Raw genomic sequence first — 23148 nt, 5'->3', positions numbered from 1 at the left:
GGCAGCAGTTATCAAGCTCACACTGAACTTTGAACTAGGTCAGTGAACCTCTTCATTCTTGAGATTTGTTTGGAAATTTTTGGAAGCTTTCTTCTGATGTCTTGAGTTCTTAGTCATCTCTTATGGATTTCATGGGAACAATAAAAAGCAAATGCTGATGCTCGGAGGAGATAAAACATACATTTGTGTACAATTATTTGGAAAAGTCGCATTTACTCTATATTTCTTTTTGTATTTTTTTAATCATACTGTATCACATGTAAAATGCCTGTCAATATTTCACAAACAGAACAAATAAAACTTTAAAAGCAATTACTGTCATGTATTAAATTATGTTGTTTATGTCACTGCTATTTCTCTCGATGTGTCTTCGCAAGATAAAGGACGGAAATTTGAAAAACTAAAAAAAAATTTTTCAAGAACATATATTAAAGGTAAAGTATGACACACGTAGATTAAAAGTACATTTTGAAAATAAAAATATTTTAAACTGGAAATAAACACGCACAAGGTTTTAAATATGTAATTTTGTAATCTAATAAATTATAAATGTCAATTTTTCATTATCTTTATTTGTAAAAAAATTATTACAGAATGGTTGGTTACATTTAATGTTGAAACAGCTCCACGCGCAATATTGCAGCGGTACGCATGCGCATTAATCGAGGGAATGCCATTGATAGGTAACAAACTGGAAGAACACCGTGAGTGGCTAAAATCCCGTTTTAGCTATATTAGCCTCTGGTGTTTCTGTATATCAATGTGATAACGGAAACTGTTTAAGGTAAAAAAAAAAAAAAACATCGATATTTTTACCTAATGTACTCTGGTTCGTGACGTTATCAACAGTTTGGGTAACTCTGACTCACTGTTTCTATTAAGAGAAAATTAGCCGTAATTTCAGTACGTCAGCGTTATATAAATGACTCAAAGTAACTGTAGTTTGACCAGGAGGAAAATTTTAAGGATTTTAAGGTTGCTGGCTCTTGATGTAACATTGACTTTAGACACACTCTTGTAAAATAAACACGTTTCTGTCACATCTTATTATGGTTGATGCGAAGTGCGGCCTTAGTGAAATGTAAAGTTGAACTTACAAGTTGTACCTGGACTAGTTGGGTAAATCAAAATTTCCCAGTTCTGAGTATAACTAGGATGCAGCATAAGACTCAAATTATCTAGACCAGGGATCCTTCACATTAAGTTGTTTGCCAAACGCTGTAAAAATACAAGAATAAGAAGACCAGGGATCCTCAAATCCAGGCCTCGAGGATTGGTGTCATGTAGATTTTAGATGCGTCTCCTGAGATTTGTTTTGAGATCTCAGAGACACGTCTAAAAGTTGTAGGACACCAGCCCTTTAGGTCTGGAATTGTAGACCCCTGATCTAGACCTTTACACCAAATATTGTTTAAAAAATACAAATAGTATTGCATTGTTATCCATTTTATTATTATTTGAGGAAAGACAACTAGGTTGTACAGTGTTGCATTATTGGATTACTGTTATTGTTGTTTTTTGTGGTCTGATTTTATGGTATTATTGTATCAAAGAGTCTTTATCTTGCTGGAGCACAGAGGAGTTGGAAGCAAAAGTCACTTCAAGGTTTTGTTTTAAACATTATGTTTCTTTGTAGAAATGTTCCAGTTTAATGACTGGAACTTCCTTTGATATGTCTTTATGGCTTGGTAGAAATTGGTTAATACCTGCTCAAGTGAATCACAGAAAAGCAAATAAAGACATTGTTTCTTACTCGAGTGGTCACGCTAACAAACCCATTCATGTGCGCGCCGTGCACATCAGAAACATTTCACACCATCCCTTTCAAAGTCACTCCTTAGCCTAGGGTCACAGTGTCTTTTTATGATAGTATCCAGTTCTATCAGGGATCATTTAATTCCGCAGCACAATTGATACTGGCAAAGGTTAAATGTGAGGGGAAAAAAAGGTCTGTTCTATTAAGAAACCAGTGGTTAGTGGAGACCTCCCACTTAAATATTATTTTTTTTCCACTTGGTGTGTGTCTGTGTGTGTAAAGAGTGTTTGTTTGTGTCACTCATTGTTTTGTGAATTCGCAGGTGATGGAAGTAGTTGCAGAGGACCGGTGCACAGGTTGAATTAAATAACCTAGATAATTTAAAAAGCATTGACAGTGCAATTTGTCGATCCAGTGTTATTACTCTGACCCCTATTAGTGTCAATGGGTAGGTTCATTTTAACCTAGACGACAAATCAGGATGTTATCTCCTCACTGGAGTGGAAGTGGTGTAAAACAAAGAAAGAAGCCTTTAATGGTCATTTCAAAGACATTACGTTAGATTATAGTGACCAATGAGCATTATGAGGCAATAATGTGTCACGCTATTATTCCCACAAAAATCATTTAGCAGTAAAAATTACAGATCAGGGAGTAATTATAAACTACTGTGTTAAAAAGGAGAGTGCTAGTGCTTATTAAAATGCCTATTCTATTAACCTTTTTCAGCAAAATGTTTTTTAATCTCGGCTAACAGGCAGAAAGTGACCCGGAGGGATATTTGCCTGCCCTGAAGCAACTCTCAATGGATTCTAAAGCAGAGTCTGAGACAGCCCTCTCCTTTTCTGCTGTAAGTCACCTCTTTTCAAGATAAATATCATAATTGTTTTCTTTCCCAATTCAGAAAAAGATAAGAAAAAATACTAGTTTTTTAATCACTGCTACAATTATGATGTTTATTCTCTGGAATCTGTTTCTATTTACATTTCTTTGCACTATTTTCAAGTTTTTTTTTAATGGTTTTCTTTAAGCAGGGGATCTTCAAATCCAGACCTCCAGGACTGATTTTAGATGTGTCCCTGCTTCAACACACCTGAATAAAATAATGAGATCATTAGCAGAGATCTGGAGAACTTGACTGCATGCTGAGGAGGTAATGCAGCCATTTGATTCAGGTGTGCTGGATTAGAGACGCATCTAAAAGTTGTAGGACACTGGCCCTCAAGACGAGAGGACCCCTCCCATAAACCTTAACGTGTTATATTATTTGTCCTTTCTGCAGTAACCTTACCAAACAAGGCCACTACATTGTCTTTGTAGAATTGTTTTAATTATTATTATTTTTTGTATGAATGTGAATAATATTGTCACTTGACTTGTGTTTTTTTTTTAATCTTGGATGTATGTGTTTTTAATATGGAGCCCTGTTAAACCCTGCCACCTTTAGGACAGACAATAAAGTCAATCAATCTTGACTGACTGACATATTGATCGATCAGACAAAATAAAAAAAAAAAACGACTGCATCACATTGTGCCATTTCATATGTCATGAGCAGATGAAGTGGCCTGGACCTGAAGCGACTTGGGTTTTGAGGTTATCCAGTCTTCTTCCATATTCCAAGAACTTGATTTCCAAAGGAAAAGCATCACTGCAGTACTCTGAACCACTCAGCAACAGTCCTTAGCCCAGCACCAGGAGTATATTCAGGACATTGTTTCAAATATCCTGAATGTGTCTTTGTTGTTGCTTTTCAAGATTTCACTCCATCTCAAGTCCACACCCTGTGATTCCCTCTACCTTTGAAATAGTCACAACACTTTTCCTTCCATCTAACTTTCAGTGTGCTACAATACACTTTATCAGTTTTTTTTTTTTTTTTTGCAGCTCTGTAAGGATGAGCTTCAAAAAGCAGGAGAGCTGTTCACCATTGTAGTGAATATTTCTGACCATAAAACTGTATTTGTTTTTCTGATGCAGGTTGAAGACCCTGCATTGGAACAGAAGCTTTTTCTGTCCAGCTCTCACGGCCAGACAGAAAGCGGCGCACCCATTTTACTCCAGCTGTTGGAGTTTAAAACTGGCCTCCAGGACGTCGTCGAAGAGCTGCACATTCGAAGGGTAATGTAGTCACTGAACCTTTTACTGACCTACTAGGAGAAAAGTTTGAAATCTCATTGGTCAACTACTTTTCACTACATAACAATCTGCGACAAGCCTGATGGATAATGATAGATGTCTTATGTAATTGCAATAAAGCAAGGACACTCCTCTTTGCCCTGATTCTTTTAATTCTACAGTTAAAATTCCTATTGATGAATGATAGTGCGACGCCTGTGGTGTGCTGTTTGCCTATCATAGCTGTGAGATTTCATTAAGATATTGAGGAAAGTGGTTTCATATTATTGCTCAAGCAAGTGCTTCCGGCTATCAAGGACGAGCCCAGCTGGGTTACATACATTTGAAAACAGGATTGGGGTCACACAAGCCATTTAGCCCTTGTGACAACTGAGTATAGAGTAAACTTGCTTGTTTGAAACATAAATAAATCTTCCCGCTGCCCCTTTGGCAAGCACTTTCAACATGAGAGTACTTAAAGCTTAAAGGAGCAAAAATGTTGCCATTTGGATTTTATTGTTATTGTCCTGTTAACTCTGACAAAAACATTATCGCATCTCATCATCCTCAGGCGAAACAACACTTTGCAGTGGTGCTGTTCGGAGCGGAGGGGTTAGGAATCAAGAGGGTGACACAACACTGCTGGACATTCCTGAGCAGGTCAAATTCCAGGGAGTTTCTGAGTGCAGCACACTGCTCTCTCACTGCTTCAAATTTGAAAAAAAAAAAAATAAAAACATTGTGGATTTGATTTCAATGGTGGCCGTTTGTGACAACAATAAATTGTTTAGATTTTTTTTTTTTTTTTTTTTTTTTTTTTTCAGAAAATTTGGATTAAAATGAAAACCATGCTGTGATCCTGGGGAATTTAAGGATAAATTTTGTAATTACTTTCAACTGAACTTTAAATTTATCACATTTTTAAGCTCCCATGCAAATTTATACAATAGCTTTGACGGTTTTATTGCCTACTTAAAACCTACCATTCGTAACAGCAATTAAATAACAACAACAAAAAAAGATTCATAAAGCAGATCATGATGTAGATGGACATTGGTGTTGACTTTTGTACAGTTGGTGTCAACTGCTCTTAAGATTTTCTCTTTGAATAAAACCTAAGCAGAAGGAATAAATTTAATATACATGATGTCATTTGGGAAAATAAAAAATATTTAAAGATCACAATTTGAATCATGAGGTTTCCAAAGCTTAATAAAACCTTTCAGTTTGTTTTTACAGCCTTATTTTTTTAAACACCCTCTCGCTGTAATTATTCCCCAGCCCCCCAAAAAATATCAGCTTTATATTCTATGCTTTCTTATTGTTTTTTTTTTTTAATGCAGTGCCACGCTGGTAGCATACTTTAATAGGAACTTATAAAATAAATTCACAGAGCCAACCAGCTCCCACATGCTCATAAAAAGTACTGCATACACAGAGAGAGCTGTTGACTTTTACCTGCCTTCTCCTAAGGAAGAGGGAGGATAGGGATGGCGTTCCACAAATATAACCTCCCCTTTAATGCTCCGCTCTCACAGGGGGCTTCTACAAAAAGATACGGTGGGCTGAACCAGAGAAACTTAAAGCAGTTTGCAGTTGTGGCTCAACTCCAGAGTTATTAACCCAAAGAATGGGAGAGAACGCGTTTATTTATTTTACACTTTGCTTGGACTGCAGTCACCGAGTGTTAATCCCCATTTAAATTTACTAACCGGTGATCTGGTTTAGAAAGTGTTTCCATTTGAGATGCTCTTATCTACAGAGCCAGTGTGAAGTTTTTATACCGTTTTTAGGGGGCATGAGTATCATAATATCCTTCCTTTAATGGTAAGAGGGGAAACAGTTAGTGGGGTTTTTTTTTTAATGCATGGATGAATAAAAAAACACAGCAAATTCAAATTTACGCACCCAATTCTTGCTCATTTAAAGCCTAATATTAACACGTATGCCTTTGAGTGCTGCATGATGGTGCAGTTAGTTTCAAATCCTGGCCTGGGGTCTTTCTGCATGGAGTTTGCATGTTCTTCTCTTCTCTCCAGGTACTGCGGCTTCTTCCCGCAGTCCAAAAACATGACTGTTAGGTTAATTGGTTTCAATAAATTGTTCTTAGGTCTGCGTGTTTGTATGTGCTTGGTTCTTTGTCCTATGTGGCTCTGTGAACCGTTCAGAGTTCATAGTGTGAATGACTGCTGCAAGCTGCACAGTGGATATGTGGATGCCAGTGATGAGTGCATGTCATGTTCAGAGCCTCTGTATTGGATATTACTTATGCTGGAATATCAGCAGCACCAAAACAGTAAATATAAAAACACCCGTTTCCCACATTAGCGCTGCACAATGTGGGGAAAAGATGTGTTGCTATTGCTGAATAATATGATTACAATAGCATTTTTAGCTAGACTTTGACAGTACTTTAACGTGTATGTGTTGTCGAAATTCAGCCTTAATAAAGACAATGAACGTCAGTCTCATTGTCTTTATTAAATTTAATGAATTTTGTGGCCTGTGACTAGTTTAGATTTTCCAGTTTCGGCCCTCAGGATGAAAAGGTTTGGATACTGCTGACTTAAAGCTAACCTTTCAGCTTTTAAGTGACAAAACTTTAAGTCTGTCTGAGATTACATTTGGGCTTTGTTTAGGGATTTTGGCCACTATTTCTTGTCACATTCAAAGTGCAATCCATTAAATTGGACAAACTAACCAGAGGTCGGTAAGTAATGTGACATCAGAGATGTAATGAAGTTTCCTCATTTTCTTTCTTTTTTGTGGAGAAAATATCTTGAGCCTAGGACATTTGTTTTTCTAAACACGTTTTCTCTGTGTCAGTTTTAGTGAGATTATCACTTGTCATGTTTTAGGATGCAGAGACGCGCTTTGAGGATGAGATCAGTAAGCTTGCGCTGGAGAAACAGGAGCTGGAGTGGGAAAAGGTACAGCTTACAGTAACAAACCTCTTTGCACAGTCGGCTTTTAGAACAACTCAGTTGTACATCTTGAATGATATGTAATGATCCATGAATGATTTATGAATGAAACTCCAGTCCTTTTTTTTTTTTCGTTGTGCAACAGGAATCCCTTCAACATAAAATAGAAACCATGTCAAAGCAGCACACCGACTCACTCGACTCTGTGAAAAAAAGGGTGTGTTTTATTTTAAAATCCGAACAAAGCTTTTTAATCACAGTATTAATTCATAAATCCTAAATATAATTTATCTTCCTCCTTGTAGTTTCAAGTCAAATTACAACACACTGAGGAGGAGAAGGTATGACGAGCTTATTTCTTCTCTGAAACATTTTGGGAGAAAAGTGCATTTCATTCAGTTAATGCTAAAGTGGAGTAGTAAATTCACTTGTGTCAGGCACAAAGTCTTGGCCCTTGGAGGGGATTCTTCCATGCCGTGCTTTGGTATTTATTGCTGTTTTTGACACTCACAATAATAATATCACATTTCAGGGGAAATACCAGGTCAGTGCAGAGTTAAAGGACAAGGAGATTAACAATTTAAAGGAAGAGCTGAAGTCATTGCAGGTATTGAGAAGTTCAACATTCAGTCTCTTCTTTTTCTCCGTTTTCCTTCTAAAAGCAAAAGCCTTTATGTTTCCGTTTCCCCCTTTATTTATAAATTAATAAAACATATTCATATCAAGGCACTCAACAGGACAAGTACGGTAGATTAAAAAAAAAAAAAGTCATGCTTGATCAGAGTCAAGGACAAAGGTCTGACTTGAGGGCAGTTTGTCTGCAGGCTTGACAACACAGAGGTGATATACCGCTGTCCACATGGCCGGCTGCGCTTTAACAACCCAGCTTTGTTACATAGACAATAGAGTCTGCTTTTGATATTCCATCTGGGAGACAGTGCAGGTGGTGTTTGGTTTAAATGAAGTTCATTAGTGCGCCTTGGTGTGATACATTTCTTTAATTTAAGACATTTTCACATGAGTAACAATCGGGAATGAAGGTGCTTTAAACATGATGTAACTTTACCACGTGTGAGTGTTTCAGTTTAATCGAAATTAGCGTTGTTTTTATTTTATTCATAGTCAAATTTTAAACTAATTTCAAACTGACACTGGTGCAGATTTAAAAGGGTTTAAAAATGTAAACATTAAAAAAAAAATGGGGACAAGAGCACTGAGTCAGCAGTACTTTCACTGGGGTAAAAACATCAGTACAGATAAAATCTACAGTTAGGATGAATCTCTCCTGCAGCCCAGCATCAGTATAAAGATGCACTCTGAAGTCTTAATTCTATAGAAATTCACCAGGTGGTCATTTAAAGTTCCTGTGAATCGACGTGTAACTGCGATGCATTAATCCACCATGCCTCCCATAACGCTCAGCTCGTTTTGTACTTTCACATGAGCGTGCCGGGTTGAGGGAAAAAAAAAAAAAAAAGCAATGTTTAAACTCCGCTTCTGAGGTTTCCTGAAATTCTTCAAGTAGTTTTAATGCCTTAACTAAACTAAACACTGAGGAAGGATGAAACTGGATATTAACAATTTCTGAGGCCTAGTGATTTGATTCTTGTCTCATACATTCCTGTCTCACTTTAAACCTCCAAATTAAAATTATTGTATTTTTTTGGGGTGTTTGTTTTGTCTTTTGGAAATAAATAAGCCTAAGACTTAATTCAGCTTTATTCGACACTGGAGAATATTTGTCACAAAAGCAATTTAACTAGTTTCTTTTTCCCTTGTGTTACTCTGAAAAATTATTCTGTAAAATCGTGTCATCCTTACTTTTTGGTTTAAAAGAAAAAAGAAAGTGTCATTTAATGCACTCTCTCTTCTTTTTTTTTCACAGTTGCTGAAATACAACTTGGAGAAGAAATCGAGTGAGCTGGTAAGGAGGGATCCTCCATTTATACAATCTGTTGACAGGTAATTCTTAGGAGGGAGGAGAATTAAACGAGGAAAATGAGGGACTGTCGCTAAGGAGGCACTGGTTGAGAGGGAAGAGCTCATCACAAGTAACAGACTGGGAGTGTGTGACTCTTTGAACTGCCACCACAGCAGAGGAAATATCTCTATTAAAATATTTTATAACTGGTCTTCGCTCAGTTTAACCTTCTTGGCAGCAGATTCAGAGGGAGTTCAGGAGAGCTGGTTGATTGGAGAGAGGGATGAAAGTGAAGGGAGGTAAAATGAGGAAGGTGGGAAAAAAATCAGCTTGATATAGACAATCAAACTATAGCAGCAGTTTGAAGAGCAATAAAGTGCCGCGAAGCATGAGCAGAGTTGATTCTTTCATGCTTCTGAAACACTCGGCCACTAGCTCCATTAAACAGGGGTCATCTTAAATATTTGACTGCTTCTTCTTCTGTTGTAATCTGTGTGTCTCTGTCTGACAGAATTCAGGACAAGTTTTCCACGTTTCTTCATGCCTGCCTTTAACAATACTTTTTTCCACAGACACACGCTTTTTCTGTGAGCACTTTTGTTACGGCCTAGAAGAAGGTAATAACAGAAACTGACGAAAAACTGAAATGATTCTAAAATTAGTTAAGTTCATTTTAGTTTATTTATATAGCGCCTTTTCACAATAATGTCATTTTGAGGAAATTTGCAAAAATACAATTTCAATTCCGGTTGATCCTAGTTATCAAACAGGGCAGTAATCCCAGTTAATTATTCAAAGTAGTTTAAAAAAAATTTCTGTCTAAGGAAGCCCGACTGGTTGCACCCTTGACTTGCAGCATTCACTCTCCTGGACAACGTAGCGGCAGTAGACAAGGACTCGCGTCAAATTCACCGACTTTACAGCAAACGTGTAGAGACAGCGAGGAGAAAAAAACTCCCCTTTAACAGGAATAAAGTACAAGCAGCCATCTGTCACAACCGACTGAGGGTTTGAGGAGGCAGAGCAGATACTTAAGTGAAGGACTTCAGTTCCCTCTCCAGAGAGAGGAAACGCGCTGTGAGGCTAATGTATGGTTCTCCACCGCCACCACTGCTAGTCCACAAATCAGCTGTTGCGGAAAACTACACTCCCTTCCGCCCCTTGCTTCTGCACACGAGCTTTGACCTCCGAGTACATCTTGGGGATTTCGTTATTTGTGAAGAATTTTCTTGATGGCATTTAGTAAAGTGGAACCGCTGCCTTCATCAGCTTCAGGATCACAGGTTTAATGAAATCATGTCTTTGGCAATGAAGCATGCACTGCAGCACTGTTCAGGTCTTTAGCATGCTTTGATGTGGGTGCATAGTTGATTTGTTTGCTGAATTGTGTGAACTGATCTTCACCTTTTGACGTGGATGACTTGTTGCCTGCCAGATCCTCCACTCTCTTAAAGCAACAATGAAGACATACATTTAACTGGAATGTCAAATAAGCCTATCACTGTAATCCTGTAGTCATAGTGAATGTCTTTGGAAGCTGTTTAGATCACAGGTGTGATGCTGAAATTTCATTCAAATACCGTGTGTCAGGTTTCCATCTTTCCTTATGACCCGGATAGCAAAAACAAGAATAAAAGAATAGTAATGGGAAGAATAAACTCTCGAATAAAGATGAATAAAAATACATCTTTACCACTATTTTATTTGGTGCATAGTTTTATCAGAAAGCAGCTTCCAGTGTTTTCAGTGATTAACCTGCTGTTGCCGATTATGTCTCCGCATTGAAACGTTTTTTCCCCTCTCTGGTTCATTGTAACTGCGACTCCTCCACAGGAACAGAAGCTAGCCCTGCAGAGTCGCACAAAGGACAGCCACCTGAAGCAGCTGGCAGAGGTGGAGAAAAGATTCAGTGCTCTTTCCAAACAATGCGCTATGGTCAAGCAGGCTCATGACCAACTGGAGCAGAATGGTAATGTATGACTAGATTAAAAAAAAAAAAAAAAATAGATGCAAAAGAGCATCGATATTCTTATTGAAGTGACATCTGTAAATTATATTACTGAACTGTTTGGTCTTCAAACTACTCAAAATGCAATTCATTTCAAGTTGCTTATCATTCTGCGTATCAGTTTATAAATGTGTGTGCTTTACTTTGCTTTTTAAAACGGCAGTTCCAACATTTTCTAAATCCTTGGGCTTTTTCGTTTTTGAAAAGTTAGAGGGAAATCGTTCTAGACCAGGAGTGGGTAATCACAGTTCTCTAGGATCAATGTCCTGCATCTATTTTATGTGTCTCTGCATCAACATATATGAGTCAAATACTCTTGTAGTAGCACTCTGGAGAACTTGACTGCACATCAGAGGTAATTTAGGTAGTTTAATTGAAATGTGTTGGACCAGGGAGACATCTAAGAATTGCAGCACACAGGCCCTTGAGGACAGTAAATATGAATATATAAATATTTTTAAACATTTTCTAAAACATTTTTCATGATTAATACACAGGGGATGTGTATTATACATGTTATATAAATCAGGTTGTACAATGCAGGCTAAGTTAGCTCTAAACAATCAGATCAAGTTCAGCGCTTGAACTTGTCTCTGTGTTGCCGCTACGTTCTTCTGCTGTTTGATAAAGTGCTGAAAATGATCTTCAAACTGAAGATGGAGTTTTGTTTGGCTCGTGTGGTATTGCAACAGCACATTGGTTCGCGTACAAGTTTTCTGACTCTCAATCTTTTGCACTAAATCTACATCATTATTTTACAATTTAAGCTACAAGCAGAGGTCATTGTCAGGTTTGTCTAAATGCCCCTTTGGGGTTATTTTGATAACCTGTGAAAAATGAAAAATGCACTCTTTTTTGGCAGCAATGTTTAACACACGTAAGCCGAGAAAGAATTCCCTCTCTGCTGACACCAGATAAGACCGACGTATCATATCAGTTCCCTGCCCTTTAAAAATCCTGCTCATGCTTTCATGGTATATCTTTGTGTTTGGACAAGTTATGTCCTCTGATATTAGTTCTGGCTGTAATACACATAAGCCCACAAGGCAGCTTAGGATCTGGAAAACGATGAAGTACTTTTACAATCTCCTGGACTAAATGATAACCTTTATTGTCTTTTCTACTTGTCCTACTTCAGTGTTGTAAGACTTCATATTTATGTCATGTTTGATGGCAATCTAACATGTATTCTTCCTAAAGTTGATGAGGCCATGAAGATAAATAACAAGTTGACTTCTGCCAGAGAAAAACAAGAAGGAATCATTGATTCACTTAAGAAGGTATGAAGACGAGACAAATTACATTTGACTGTGACTCAGTGGGGGGGGAGTTGTCGTCAATCGGAGGGTTGTAGATTTCATTCCTGCTTCCTCCTGTCACCTGCCGATGTTCCCATGAAAACTTTCCAAGTTGCCTATCAATCTGCGTATTGATAGGCGCACATAAATGTGTGCGCGAATGGGTGAATGTGGCTCTAGTGTAAAATGGTTTGGGTGGTCAAAATGACTGGGAAAGTGCTACATAAATTCAATCCGTTTTAAATTTGAAGGTCATTTTATTTTTATAACCCAACTGCTGTTTTCCTAAAGATGCCAACCTGATTACTTTGAAATGTTGACTTTGCAACAAGTCTTAAGTCTGAATTTTTGCATTTTGTCTGATTCTTTCTCAGGAGTTGGAGGAAGTCAGTAACAAGCTCATAAAGGAAAAGATGAACTCAGTCAGACATGAGAAGACCCAGAGTCCTTTATGGAGGGAACAGCACATTCAGGAGCTGCAACAAAAAGTCCACGTGGTAACATGGGCATCAGTAAAACAGGGATCTTAAATAAGTCCCAAAGCAGTGTCTTTGGGCATTTGGAAAGTTGAACAAATTTATGTTTTTTTTTTTTTAGGAGTTTGAAATGAACAAGAAACTCAGGGAGGAGAATGTTGCTGAACGAGCAGAAAAGCAGGTAAGGAAGAAGAAACATGACAACCTTTTTCATTTTTTTTGTTTAGAAGAATTGTAAAATGTTCTGAAAATTTAATGGAAAAATGCACAGAATCACATTTCCTATAAAATAGTATAAAATTGAAATTTCATGTTTTATCACGTGCACTTTATTGTATTAATATAAATTCTTTGTACCATTCAGGGCAAAGCTTGAGTGGAATAGAGGAACTTGGTAATGTCACTGTGCCAGTGACTTTTGTGGATTTCATTAAGCTGTACAGTCGAGCAATGCTGAAAACGGCTTAAAAAATCTACTAAATTGGCTATGTAGGAGAAGAAAAATAAATGGTTTTCACTATACTAATAACTAGATTGCTACTTATGCTGACCTCTTAGGCTTCTCTTAACATATAAGGAATGTTAAAAGGAAAAAAAAATAGACTATGACCCCCTGAGACTGAATAGCTTAAAGGATGTTTGAACTTAGGATGAAACACAAAATGGAGCATTTCATAGTTCATCTTGAGTCACACAAAATCTTTGGTTTCCAAGAAAAGAATGACTGTTCCAAAGATGCTCTTATTCTTTTCTGTGAATCTATGTTTAGAAGTTGATGAGGGCCCTGCAGCACAACCAGCAGCTGTTGTTGAGTCAGACACAGACCGTAAGGAGACTCGAACAGGAGCTAGAGAGTCAAACACAAATGTTCAAGGTCAGACTTTTTCAGTTTTTCTGGTTTTTCTTTTAGAACTTTAACATTTAGTTAAATGTTAAACAGCGTGAGGGAAACTTGTGTTTCCCTCACGCTGTTTAACATTTAGAGCTCTGTAAGAGATTCCTGACAATTGCAGATTCACCTTGTTGGATGAACTTGTTGGACAGTTGGATGCTTCGTGCCAGTTCCTTGCAAATAGAAAAGTTTCTATTTCCATCACTGGTCTGCTGCATGAGCGCCAAATTACAATCAACTTTCAGAGAGTTAAAATTGTTTTGTACTCCGAGTCTAATTATTTTCAAGATTGTCTAAAATGCACATAGCAGAGTCAATCCAATCAATAAAAATGTAGTTTCTGAATAATGTAAAAAACAGAAGAGAATTAACTATTGAAATATGTCGCAATTTGCTGATGAAACAAAAGAGGATGTACACGGCTATTGAGTAAAAACAAAAATATAACTTTCCAGAATGAGTGACGACTCGTTAAATTTTTAGTACAATTCAGGATTTATCATCTTGTTACAAGCATTTGTTGAACATAAAAAATACATTTAAGAGTTATCAGCACAGATAAAAAACGTGCTCCTATTTGCTCGTCGTTTCTTTGCATTGCATAAGAAGCCTGGAGGTGTATGTTTTTATTTTTGACTGAATCAAATTCATCCCTTCCTGGAAACCCTGCACCTTCTTAAGTGCTGCACAAGGAAAACATTCTTCAGGATCTGTTTAAATTACTATGAAAACACTTGTACAAAGGCATGAATAAATGCCAGTCTCTGTTCCATCTCATAAATTTGCTGAATATGGTGCAGTATATCACAACATGTACATTTGTGAATCAAATCCCCCCCGCAGCTGAATGATAGTATGTTTTTCTCCATTTATGACTCTGCAGTTTATTGTTCTCTTTCCTTTGCTCTGTGCCACCCCACCTCCCTCCATTTTAATTCTCTCTCTCATTAATTTATTAAAAATCATTATTAAAATGACACAAGAAACCTGATTTGTATTAGCAAGCAGTGCCATCTCTTTCTTTCTCTCTCTCTCTCTTGGCCCTGTTTAAAACCTTCTGTTCGCGTTAAATAAACTCATAAAAATTTAGTATTGCATTGAAATCTTATGGGCAATTAATTTTACGGCAGGCCCTTAAGCAAGAACGCGAAGTGATGCGAGAGAATAGAAAGACAATGGAAGACAAAGTGGCTGAACTGATGGAGAGCTACGCTGCTGCCAAGACAAGCTGGGACAAAGAGGTAAAACAGAGACTACGCTTTAGTGAAGGCGATGTAAAGACTAAGTTTTTTTTTTTTCAGAGCAAAAACTTTTCAATCTTGTGTTTTCTTTGTTTTTGTGATCACACAGAGAGAAACATTACTGAATCAAATTAAGAATGAGCAGTCAGACATTCAAGCCTTGAAAGAAGCTCATGAAGGCCTTGAGCTGAAATGCGCAGACCTGATTTTGCAGGCCAGCTCACAAGTACGGCAAGCTGGGAAACCACAGGTAATCAATGCTCTTTACCTACTTCTGAGGCTGAAATAATTAATCAGATTAATCGTGATGAATTGATTTGATTATTGAAATAATCGTCAACTACTTTAGTAATTGATCATTTGTTAGCGGGAGTGTAGGCAGACATTTTCAGAGTAGTAATTAAGCCAGAACTTGGCAAAATAAAATAAAATAAAATAAATATATGTGTGTATATATATATATATATATATATATATATATATATATATATATATATATATATATAATGCATTAATGTAATGTTTTGATTGTTGATTCTATGTTACATGACTTTGTATTTTTTGTGTTTGTTATGATGTAAAGCACTTTGAAATGCCTTGCTGCTGAAATTTGCTATACAAATAAAATTTGATTGATTGATTAAAAAAAAAAACTTCTTTGTAAATGTGTCCCAACCAGAACTCCTCAGGTAGTTTTTGCTTCACCTGCATGGTTCAAATTCTGTTACACACAAAAAGTCTCAGATTTACCAGTTTTGTCATCTTTTGCTCTCCAATTATTAATTGGTTCATCCAAAAAATACTCGACAGATTAGCTGTGTTGACAAAAAGGGCTGAGCTTTTCACATGTTGATGTTAGAAACATGTTTAGCTGCAGATGCATCCAGTGCTACAAATCATCACGTTTTCACTTAAGTAATATGGTATTCCAATTCAGGCAAAAATAAGAAAACATCTTATTTAAAAAAAACAATTTGAATGATTTGCAAATTTTATGTCTTTCTAATTGTATAAATTTGACTGTATTTGATGTTAATCTAATGCACTGCAATATGTTTGACCTGCATGGCCAACTTGAGGTTCTCAATATTTCTATTAAAAGTTGACCGTTCTAGGATTAAACTGTCTAAAATAAACTATATGTGTGAAATCCTGTTCGTTTTGAAAGTTTTAACAGTTTATTTCATCAGTTCATTGAATTTAAGTGACTATTTTTCTTTCACAGATGAAAGACAACAGTCAGAGTCCTCTTGTTGCGACCCAGCTCAGTCCTTTCAGCTCAGTCTTGGAAAGATTCAGAGCTGAGGAAACTGCTAAGGGTCCAGACTCCAGCTCTCAGCTGCCTGACCTTGACAGTCTGCAGTGCGCTGCTTCCTCTCAGGCCAAAATCCAGGATTGTCTGAAGGACACAGGAACAGCTTCAAAGCTTGCTGCTACTGGAGCAAATGGAGGTCAGCCTTCTGAATATAAACAGGAGATAAGGATAGTTTTTGGTTCCATTTTGAGAACCTTAAATTTATTTATCTTCAGGCCAAAAATGCCATCGGTTCAAGATGAAACGATTTTTGAGTACACTGCTGTTAAAACAGCATATTTTGTCAACATCTGTACCTTTCCTCCCCAGGTCAAGACGAGATGATTCATCAGCAAGAAATGATTAAACAGTCATCATATTTCACAAGCAGCATCCCTGAAGACTCTGAAAACACCACAGAAACCGCTGGTACAAGGGACTTAATTGGACTTGATCAGAGTTTGCTGAGTAAATCTACCTGTGTCGGTACATCAAACCCTGAGTTCACTTTACTGAATGGATCTACAGAGTTATTTGAATATGGAACATATGAAAAGAACAAAAGAGAAAAGAATAAGATACATGAGAGAGGGGAGGATAGCAAAAAGGTAACCAACAATACAGAGCAGGAGGAAAAAGTACTTCAAGAAAATGTGAAAAGTGAAAGAAATGCTGCAGAAAAAAGAGCAACCCCAGTTGAAATGGCAGATAGTACAGACATGCACAGGGATGGTGAAGGGTCAGCAAAGGCGACAGAGAGGACCAGTAACCCAGAAACAAGAGCTAGAGGTGAGCGAGAAGTAACAGATGGAGTGAAAGAGAGAGGAGAGTCGGCAAAGCATGCATCAGAAAGTCCAGAAACACAGATACCAGCTCTCACGACTGCTGATATGACTGAAGCGAGCCTCGGCGGGCAGGTCAATGACTTCATGGATACTGAGCTGCCGTCAACCGTCTGTGAACCCCTTAACTACACAGAAAGTGTTTCTCTAAAAACCACAGAGAAGGACGGAAATGTAAACAGTGAATTTACTGTCAGCACAAATGAACACAAAGTGACTTCAGATGAACACAGCATCAGTGCTGAAGATGAGCTACATATCTTAACCACAACGGATCAGACTTCATGTCCTGAAGCTCAGTCGATCTCACTTTGTCAGATTCCAGGAGATGAGAACCCATCCAGGGAAACATCGGGTGCTTTTCCCGCTGAATGCGCCTCCCAGACGAATCCTGCTGGCGAGTTAAAGCAAGAACATAACATGCAGGTGTGCCAAACAAACCAAACTGAAACCGGAAGACGTATTTCTCCACACGTCAACGCCGATATGATTGAAACAGACGAAAATACCGATGCACCCGTTAGTAGCGAGTCTGAGTTAATGAGAGAACCACCACCGGAAATTTCAGCGAAGGAGAGTGTGCGGCTGACGTCTGCTGTGGCTAATGATGAAGACGATGCACAAAAGAGGAAGCAGATTCGGCCAAACGTAAACGCATGTGAAACTGTGCATACACCTTCGTCAACATCCTGTTTAAAGGATGTATCCATGGAGGCTATCCTTCTACCAGATGTTTCAAGGGAAAACATTCAGGAGGAAACAAAAACCAACACGCCAAAGGATTCTGGACTTAAAGGAATAATCCAAGACAAAGGCGATCTGAATCTCTCTGTTCGGTCAAGTCATGACAATAATGGATGTCCAGACCTTGACCGTTCGCAGCTTCACCAGAAGAGACCTGGTGCTTCCTCTGATTTGTCCCTGATGAGCAGAAAGCCCTGCAGGTCTCTGTTTGACTGGGGGGCAGCTCAGAGGAAACGACCAAAGTCAGACGGATCCGGCCTGCTACAATTAAACCAGGTATAACGCAGTTAAAAAAAAATAAGATATCTGTATTCTAAAGGCAAGTTTTTAGAACGCAAGTTCAAAACCTTTCTAGATATTACATTGTATAACAATTAGTCAAAATCTTTTTACAAGTGACAACCAAAAAATTTCAGAAAGCTTAGTTTAATAATTCTAACTTTAAAAATGAGAATAAGTCGCACAGTCATGCAGACAGAAACCCGAAGCAGCACATTTTAGAGGTTTTATTAGAAATTAGACAAGGGCATCACTTTCCACCAACAAGGTGCCATGAAGCGAAACAGAAACAAAGACAGAAACCACAGATTTCCTCAAATGTATTAAGTATAAATGCTGCGGAAAAATAAAACATATGTAACGCCTGGGGTTCCTGTGGCGTTCATGAAGCTCTGATTTTCCAGGTTCCCGATGTGTCCCGACCAGATAGCACAGAACATTCCCCCGGCACTATACCCATGTACAACGAAGGCAGGCACAACAAAGGTGATGGTTGAAATCCTTTTATCCTTGTATGACTCATGATACGCTGTCGTACATCTACTGCATATAGTTTACCCTGTGCTATAATGATTTTTTTTCTGACATTCTTGTCTTTTTTTTAAAGCCCCCTTGGTCATATTGAGAGCATCAGATCTATTCAGTGTTTCTGGAGCTACATCCTCTTTGACGGGTCAACAGAGGGAAGAAACCTGCAGAGAGGAACCAGCAGAAACGGTAAATTGTTATGAAAGAAGATTCAACTGAGACGCAACGGAGCAAATGAGATAAAGCAACTCAACATTTTAATTAAAAAAGGCCAAAATGCAAAATCAGCCTTTAAAAACCAGAATCCGCTAAAGTAAATGACACCCATATACTTCAAAACAAATCAATTGATTAACTGATCCCCAATAGTACAGGTATGTTGTGACAATGCCAAGGAAGAAGCTTAAGATTCTTTGAGTCTGTTGGCTTGTTAAGTGATAAAGTTTCTGGTGCAGATATTAGTGCTTGCTAACATCAGTAAACCAAAACAACACTGTAAAGAGTGGAGGATTGACAAAGTCATTCAGAAAAAGACCGCTGGGAGACATAACGGCAATAAATGATCCAAGAATCTGCTGACTCGTTGGATGGACTTAGTTTTCCACTCGGTGCTTCTTTATTGAAACTTTTCTATATTAAAACAACAAAACAAAATATTGTATATTCTGTGTATTATAAATCATCATTGCAATGTTTCATCTTAAGCTATAGAGGTACTTGTCCAAAGGAAAGGACATTAATTTGACGTTGAACAGGAAAGGAATGTGCAACGTTTTTACATAAAAGCCTCGGAGGAGAATATATGAACTAGAAATATGTAAAATGCCTTAAGGGTACTTCTCGTTCTTCCACTCTGAGCCTTCCGCTGACCCAAAAATGACTTTTTAACATTTCTTTTCACAATCTGTAAATAGAGGAGCAAATTTGTGTATGTGCCCAGGCCAGACGAAATGCTCAGACAGTGTTTCTTTTTGGGGGATCCTGCTGAGTCAGGTGTTGAGTGAAAGAACTTAAATGACCTTACAGACATTCTCAAACAGCCAGACAGACAGAACGAATGACCTGTGGAAGAAAACCTAGCTAATGATCCTCGGGTACCCCTTCGTTCTCACTTACTCCATCTTTATCTGTTGCACTTTCCCTCTTCCTCTCTCACTTCATCATTTGTCTCTCACTCACTTTCCACCCGCTCGTTGTTCTCCTCTTTTTCACCCTCGTTCTCCTTTGTCACCAACTCTGCTCTGTCATTCTCGATTTGATCAAATCCAGGCGCTGGCAGTCAATACAGCACTGAGGGGGGAAAAAAAAGTTTAATAAATAACAGTGACAAGCAAAGTCTTTTTTTTTTTTTTTACATGCAAACTCGAAACGCTGGGAGCATCAACCAGAGTTCAGTCTGAGCCTGGCTACTCTCTCACTTGGATCCTCTTACATGTCATTTGCTGCTGCTTGATACTTGATTCACATCTATGTTTGAGTTAGTGTTGCATTTCCTCTGAGAATGAATCAAACCTCTAACTACCGCATCTTCTTACAGGCATGATTTGAGGAAAAGATGCCAAAAGGTAAAAGCGTTTGATTTATGGTTTGTTTTGTTGTCGTCTTTTTCACAGGACAAAACACTTTCTTTGTCCGTCAGTTCTTTTCCACTGACCCTCTCCTCTAACGCAAGCAGCAGAGGTTCACTGCAGACCAACCTGGAGTAAGTATGTTTGTGAAAGATTCTCAGAGTTGTTTTTATCCAAATGTAAATTATTTAACTATTTAGATGTGTAACAGTTTATTTATAAAATAGTGTAAAAACCTTGCATCATTTTAGTTCCACTTCACAATTATTCACCACTTTGTGTTGCTGTGCAGCACAATAAAATACATGAAAGTTTATGATGGGAAAGGGGCAAATGTGAAAAATTCAAGAGGAAGGAATTCGATTTCAAAGCTCTGTAAATAAATATGGTTCTATGTATCCTGTACATACATTTTTTTCTCAAATTTTCTGTAATGTGTTTACTGTAAGTGACTCTGTAATTTCTCTTCATACCAGGTGTAGCAAAGCTCAGAGCTCAGCTCCAGTTACAGGGCCGGAGTCGGAGTGGGATCTGTCCTGTTCCCAGGAGAGGGAAACCCAGCAGTCTGCTTTCAGAGCTCAGATCTCTAAGATCGAACATTTTCTCAACAGCGAGAGGCTTCGACTGTCCAAAAGACGACGAACTGACAACTGAACAAAACTGATGTATCCTTCTGTGCTACACATCCAAACAAGTTTGACAAGTTGGTACATTTGTTGTGTCTTAGGTTTAAATATTAATAAGTGAAACTTTTTTTTTTGTTCTAAAATCAAACTTTAGTTTAAAGCATACATGAATAAACTCATTTTTGCCTTGTAACTTTACACATTAACTTTAGTATGTAAAATGTTGCTTTATCCACAGAACTCTGTGCTGTTCATTCATTGTTGTCAGATTTGGGCAACTGCTTCAGGAGGAAGGCAATATTGATACAACTAGAAGTTTAAGCTAATGTTCGGATAAGGTTTTGTGTGTTTTTATAGGTTGAATTTAATTTGAAGCAGAACTTTGTGAATCATTTTACTCTGCACAATTTAAGAACGTTCATAATGCTGTGTTTTTGTTAGCAGTGGGAACCACTAATGCCTTTTTAGAGGAAATATCCTGATATAAAAGGGTATAAAAAGACAGTGAGATGTCTTTTTATCTCAAGACATTTCTCTGAATAAACCTGAAATATTTCAAAGCAAACAGCCCAGTCATATCACTACGGAACAAAAGTGCTGTTAGGAAAAAAAAAAGGATTCTAGGAGCAATTAATACATTAATTAACATGGCAATTAACATTAACCTCATATCCTCAGAGGAGCTTTAAATTAAACCTTTGGTCTAAATCCGTGCAGTTGTTGTTGTTAAAAGTGAAATTAGATGTTGGAACACAACTGGTAACACCTATTAATGCTAATTAAGAGACACAACCATAGAGGTAACAATTAGCACCAAATACACAAACCCTAATTAACAGAAATCAATTAGGGAATATACAGACCAATTAGCTCACTGTAATTAGCATCTCATTAACTTTATGTTCGTGTTGTGAAATGTAAAGACCATGAAGCTCAGACACCTGGCTTCTCCTTGGTATGATTGCTCTTTATCTTTGTCGCATTCTAGACGTTTTTCTTGGATTTTGTTACAGTCGGTTGAAAAAATAAGTAATTTAAGTTTTTCTGTTATTAAATCATTTCTGTCCTGCAGATGATCTGATGTGACTTTTTGACATATCTTTTGGAAAGAACTGTATAGAGACAATTTTTAGAGAGAAATTACTGTTAGCCTATTGGCAATCTTGCTGACTAGTTTCTGTCTTGACTTTTAAAAATGTTTTGGATAAATGTCAGATTTAGTTTATCACATTATCTGCAAAGATTGACAGCTGTCTTCATTGTGCTGTGGAAGACTTTGTTTCCTTCTCTTGACTGATAAAAGCCTTAGTCGAAAGATTAAAATTCAGACATTTAATCAGTGAAAGAAAGAATAGCTGTTGGGTAAAATAGTCATTTTTGGCTGAAGTTCATATGTAAACGCAATAGATCAGGATGAAATTAACATATTTAAAACAAGCTTTCATAACAGAAATAAAACCGCTCTAGAAAATTATATTGTCATATAATCAGTGTCCGAAGCTGTTGCTGACTCCGTGAAGAAAAAACAAATTTTCTCTCTGAATACTTTAAAAAAAATAGTCGTCTCATATATGTAATTTTAAGAATGAACATTTTTATGGTGGCACACAGTCTGTGCATAATCCGTCTAACCACACTTACTCATAATGAATATGCTTGAATGTTAATGACCTCATAAAGAAACCTGGAGCGTTTTGACAACTGAGCCCATTGCTGCTGACCCTTATCCTTTCTGGGAGTAAGGGACGGAGGGGTGGGGGATGTGGGAGGTGTGGAATATAAAGGTCTTCATTTTAATACACTCACAGCCGCCTTTCCCCTCAGTTTCGGTTTCTTGGCTCATTTTATGGCATAGGCGTACACACCCTTTGGTTATGAAGGTGCTTTGAAATGGTCAATTACCCTCTGGATAGGGAGGATACCTGCTGTTAATTACTGCCCATGGTTTTATATGAAGAGTAAATAAAGAGACCGCTGACATTCACATTCCATCAATGCATCCCACAGTACATGCTGTGTTGTAGAGTTTCATTTAAAGTGAAAATAAACCCCCTAGAGGCGGGAAAAACCTTTTCCCATGTCCAGCACGACTTCCATTTTCTCGACTCCTTGAAAAGAGCCAAATAATTTTATTATTCAGACATACATATTGTGAAATTTAAGTTGCATTGGACCAATAATCTCAAACTCCAATCTTCAAGGGCCAGTGTCCTGCAACTTTTAGATTTTAGATGTGTCTCTTGTCCTATACTCTAGAAGAAAATAGCAAAACTCCCTCACTAGCATGCAGTCAAGCTCTCCAGAGCTCTGCTAATGAGCTAACATTGGAGCCATTGGTACGGAAGCAGAGAGGCATCTAAAATTTGCAGGAGACTGGCCCTTGAGGACTTCTGTTTGAGAACAGTGCATTAGACACATTACATTATAGAATGATATTTTAGAAGCATTTAAAAGAATTCAAATCATGTATTGTTTTATTTTTAGGTCTTGGACAGATTTCAAAACATATAATTCAGCTTGGTAAAGCTGATGTGTAAAAGTATTGAATTTTGAAATGAAAAACATCTAGAAACCTGAAGTGTGCTTCATGGGATACAGCTCTCTGTTTAGCTGTTAGCGTCCGTCCTGCCAGT

General features: G+C 37.6%; 1 protein-coding gene across 1 annotated transcript; it reads left to right on the top strand.

Moving 5' to 3' along the window:
• Window positions 1-513: 513 nt before the first annotated feature.
• Window positions 514-21588, top strand: ccdc73 (coiled-coil domain containing 73). The gene is made up of 21 exons (XM_015009190.2): window positions 514-784; window positions 2514-2606; window positions 3737-3877; window positions 6733-6804; window positions 6944-7015; window positions 7104-7139; window positions 7331-7405; window positions 8684-8722; window positions 10553-10688; window positions 11928-12007; window positions 12400-12522; window positions 12623-12682; window positions 13271-13375; window positions 14524-14634; window positions 14744-14884; window positions 15860-16085; window positions 16259-17790; window positions 18198-18279; window positions 18401-18510; window positions 19935-20023; window positions 20366-21588. Exons 2-21 carry the CDS (start codon window positions 2562-2564, stop codon window positions 20541-20543), a joined length of 3453 nt encoding a protein of 1150 aa, XP_014864676.2. The 5' UTR covers window positions 514-784; window positions 2514-2561; the 3' UTR covers window positions 20544-21588.
• Window positions 21589-23148: the final 1560 nt, after the last annotated feature.

The sequence above is a fragment of the Poecilia mexicana genome, unplaced genomic scaffold, assembly GCF_051168715.1.
Source record: "Poecilia mexicana isolate PSO_F unplaced genomic scaffold, ASM5116871v1 scaffold_6, whole genome shotgun sequence".
Lineage (NCBI taxonomy): Eukaryota > Metazoa > Chordata > Actinopteri > Cyprinodontiformes > Poeciliidae > Poecilia > Poecilia mexicana.
Note: the sequence above shows the minus strand (reverse complement) of the source record. Positions and strands in the feature narration are given on the sequence as shown.

Excerpts from the sequence above, each read along its gene's own strand:
- ccdc73 (XM_015009190.2), top strand. The coding sequence starts at position 2,562 with ATGGATTCTAAAGCAGAGTCTGAGACAGCCCTCTCCTTTTCTGCT. Across the intron at positions 7,140-7,330 it reads AACACACTGAGGAGGAGAAG|GGGAAATACCAGGTCAGTGC; the intron begins GTATGACGAGCT and ends ATCACATTTCAG. Across the intron at positions 14,635-14,743 it reads AGACAAGCTGGGACAAAGAG|AGAGAAACATTACTGAATCA; the intron begins GTAAAACAGAGA and ends GTGATCACACAG.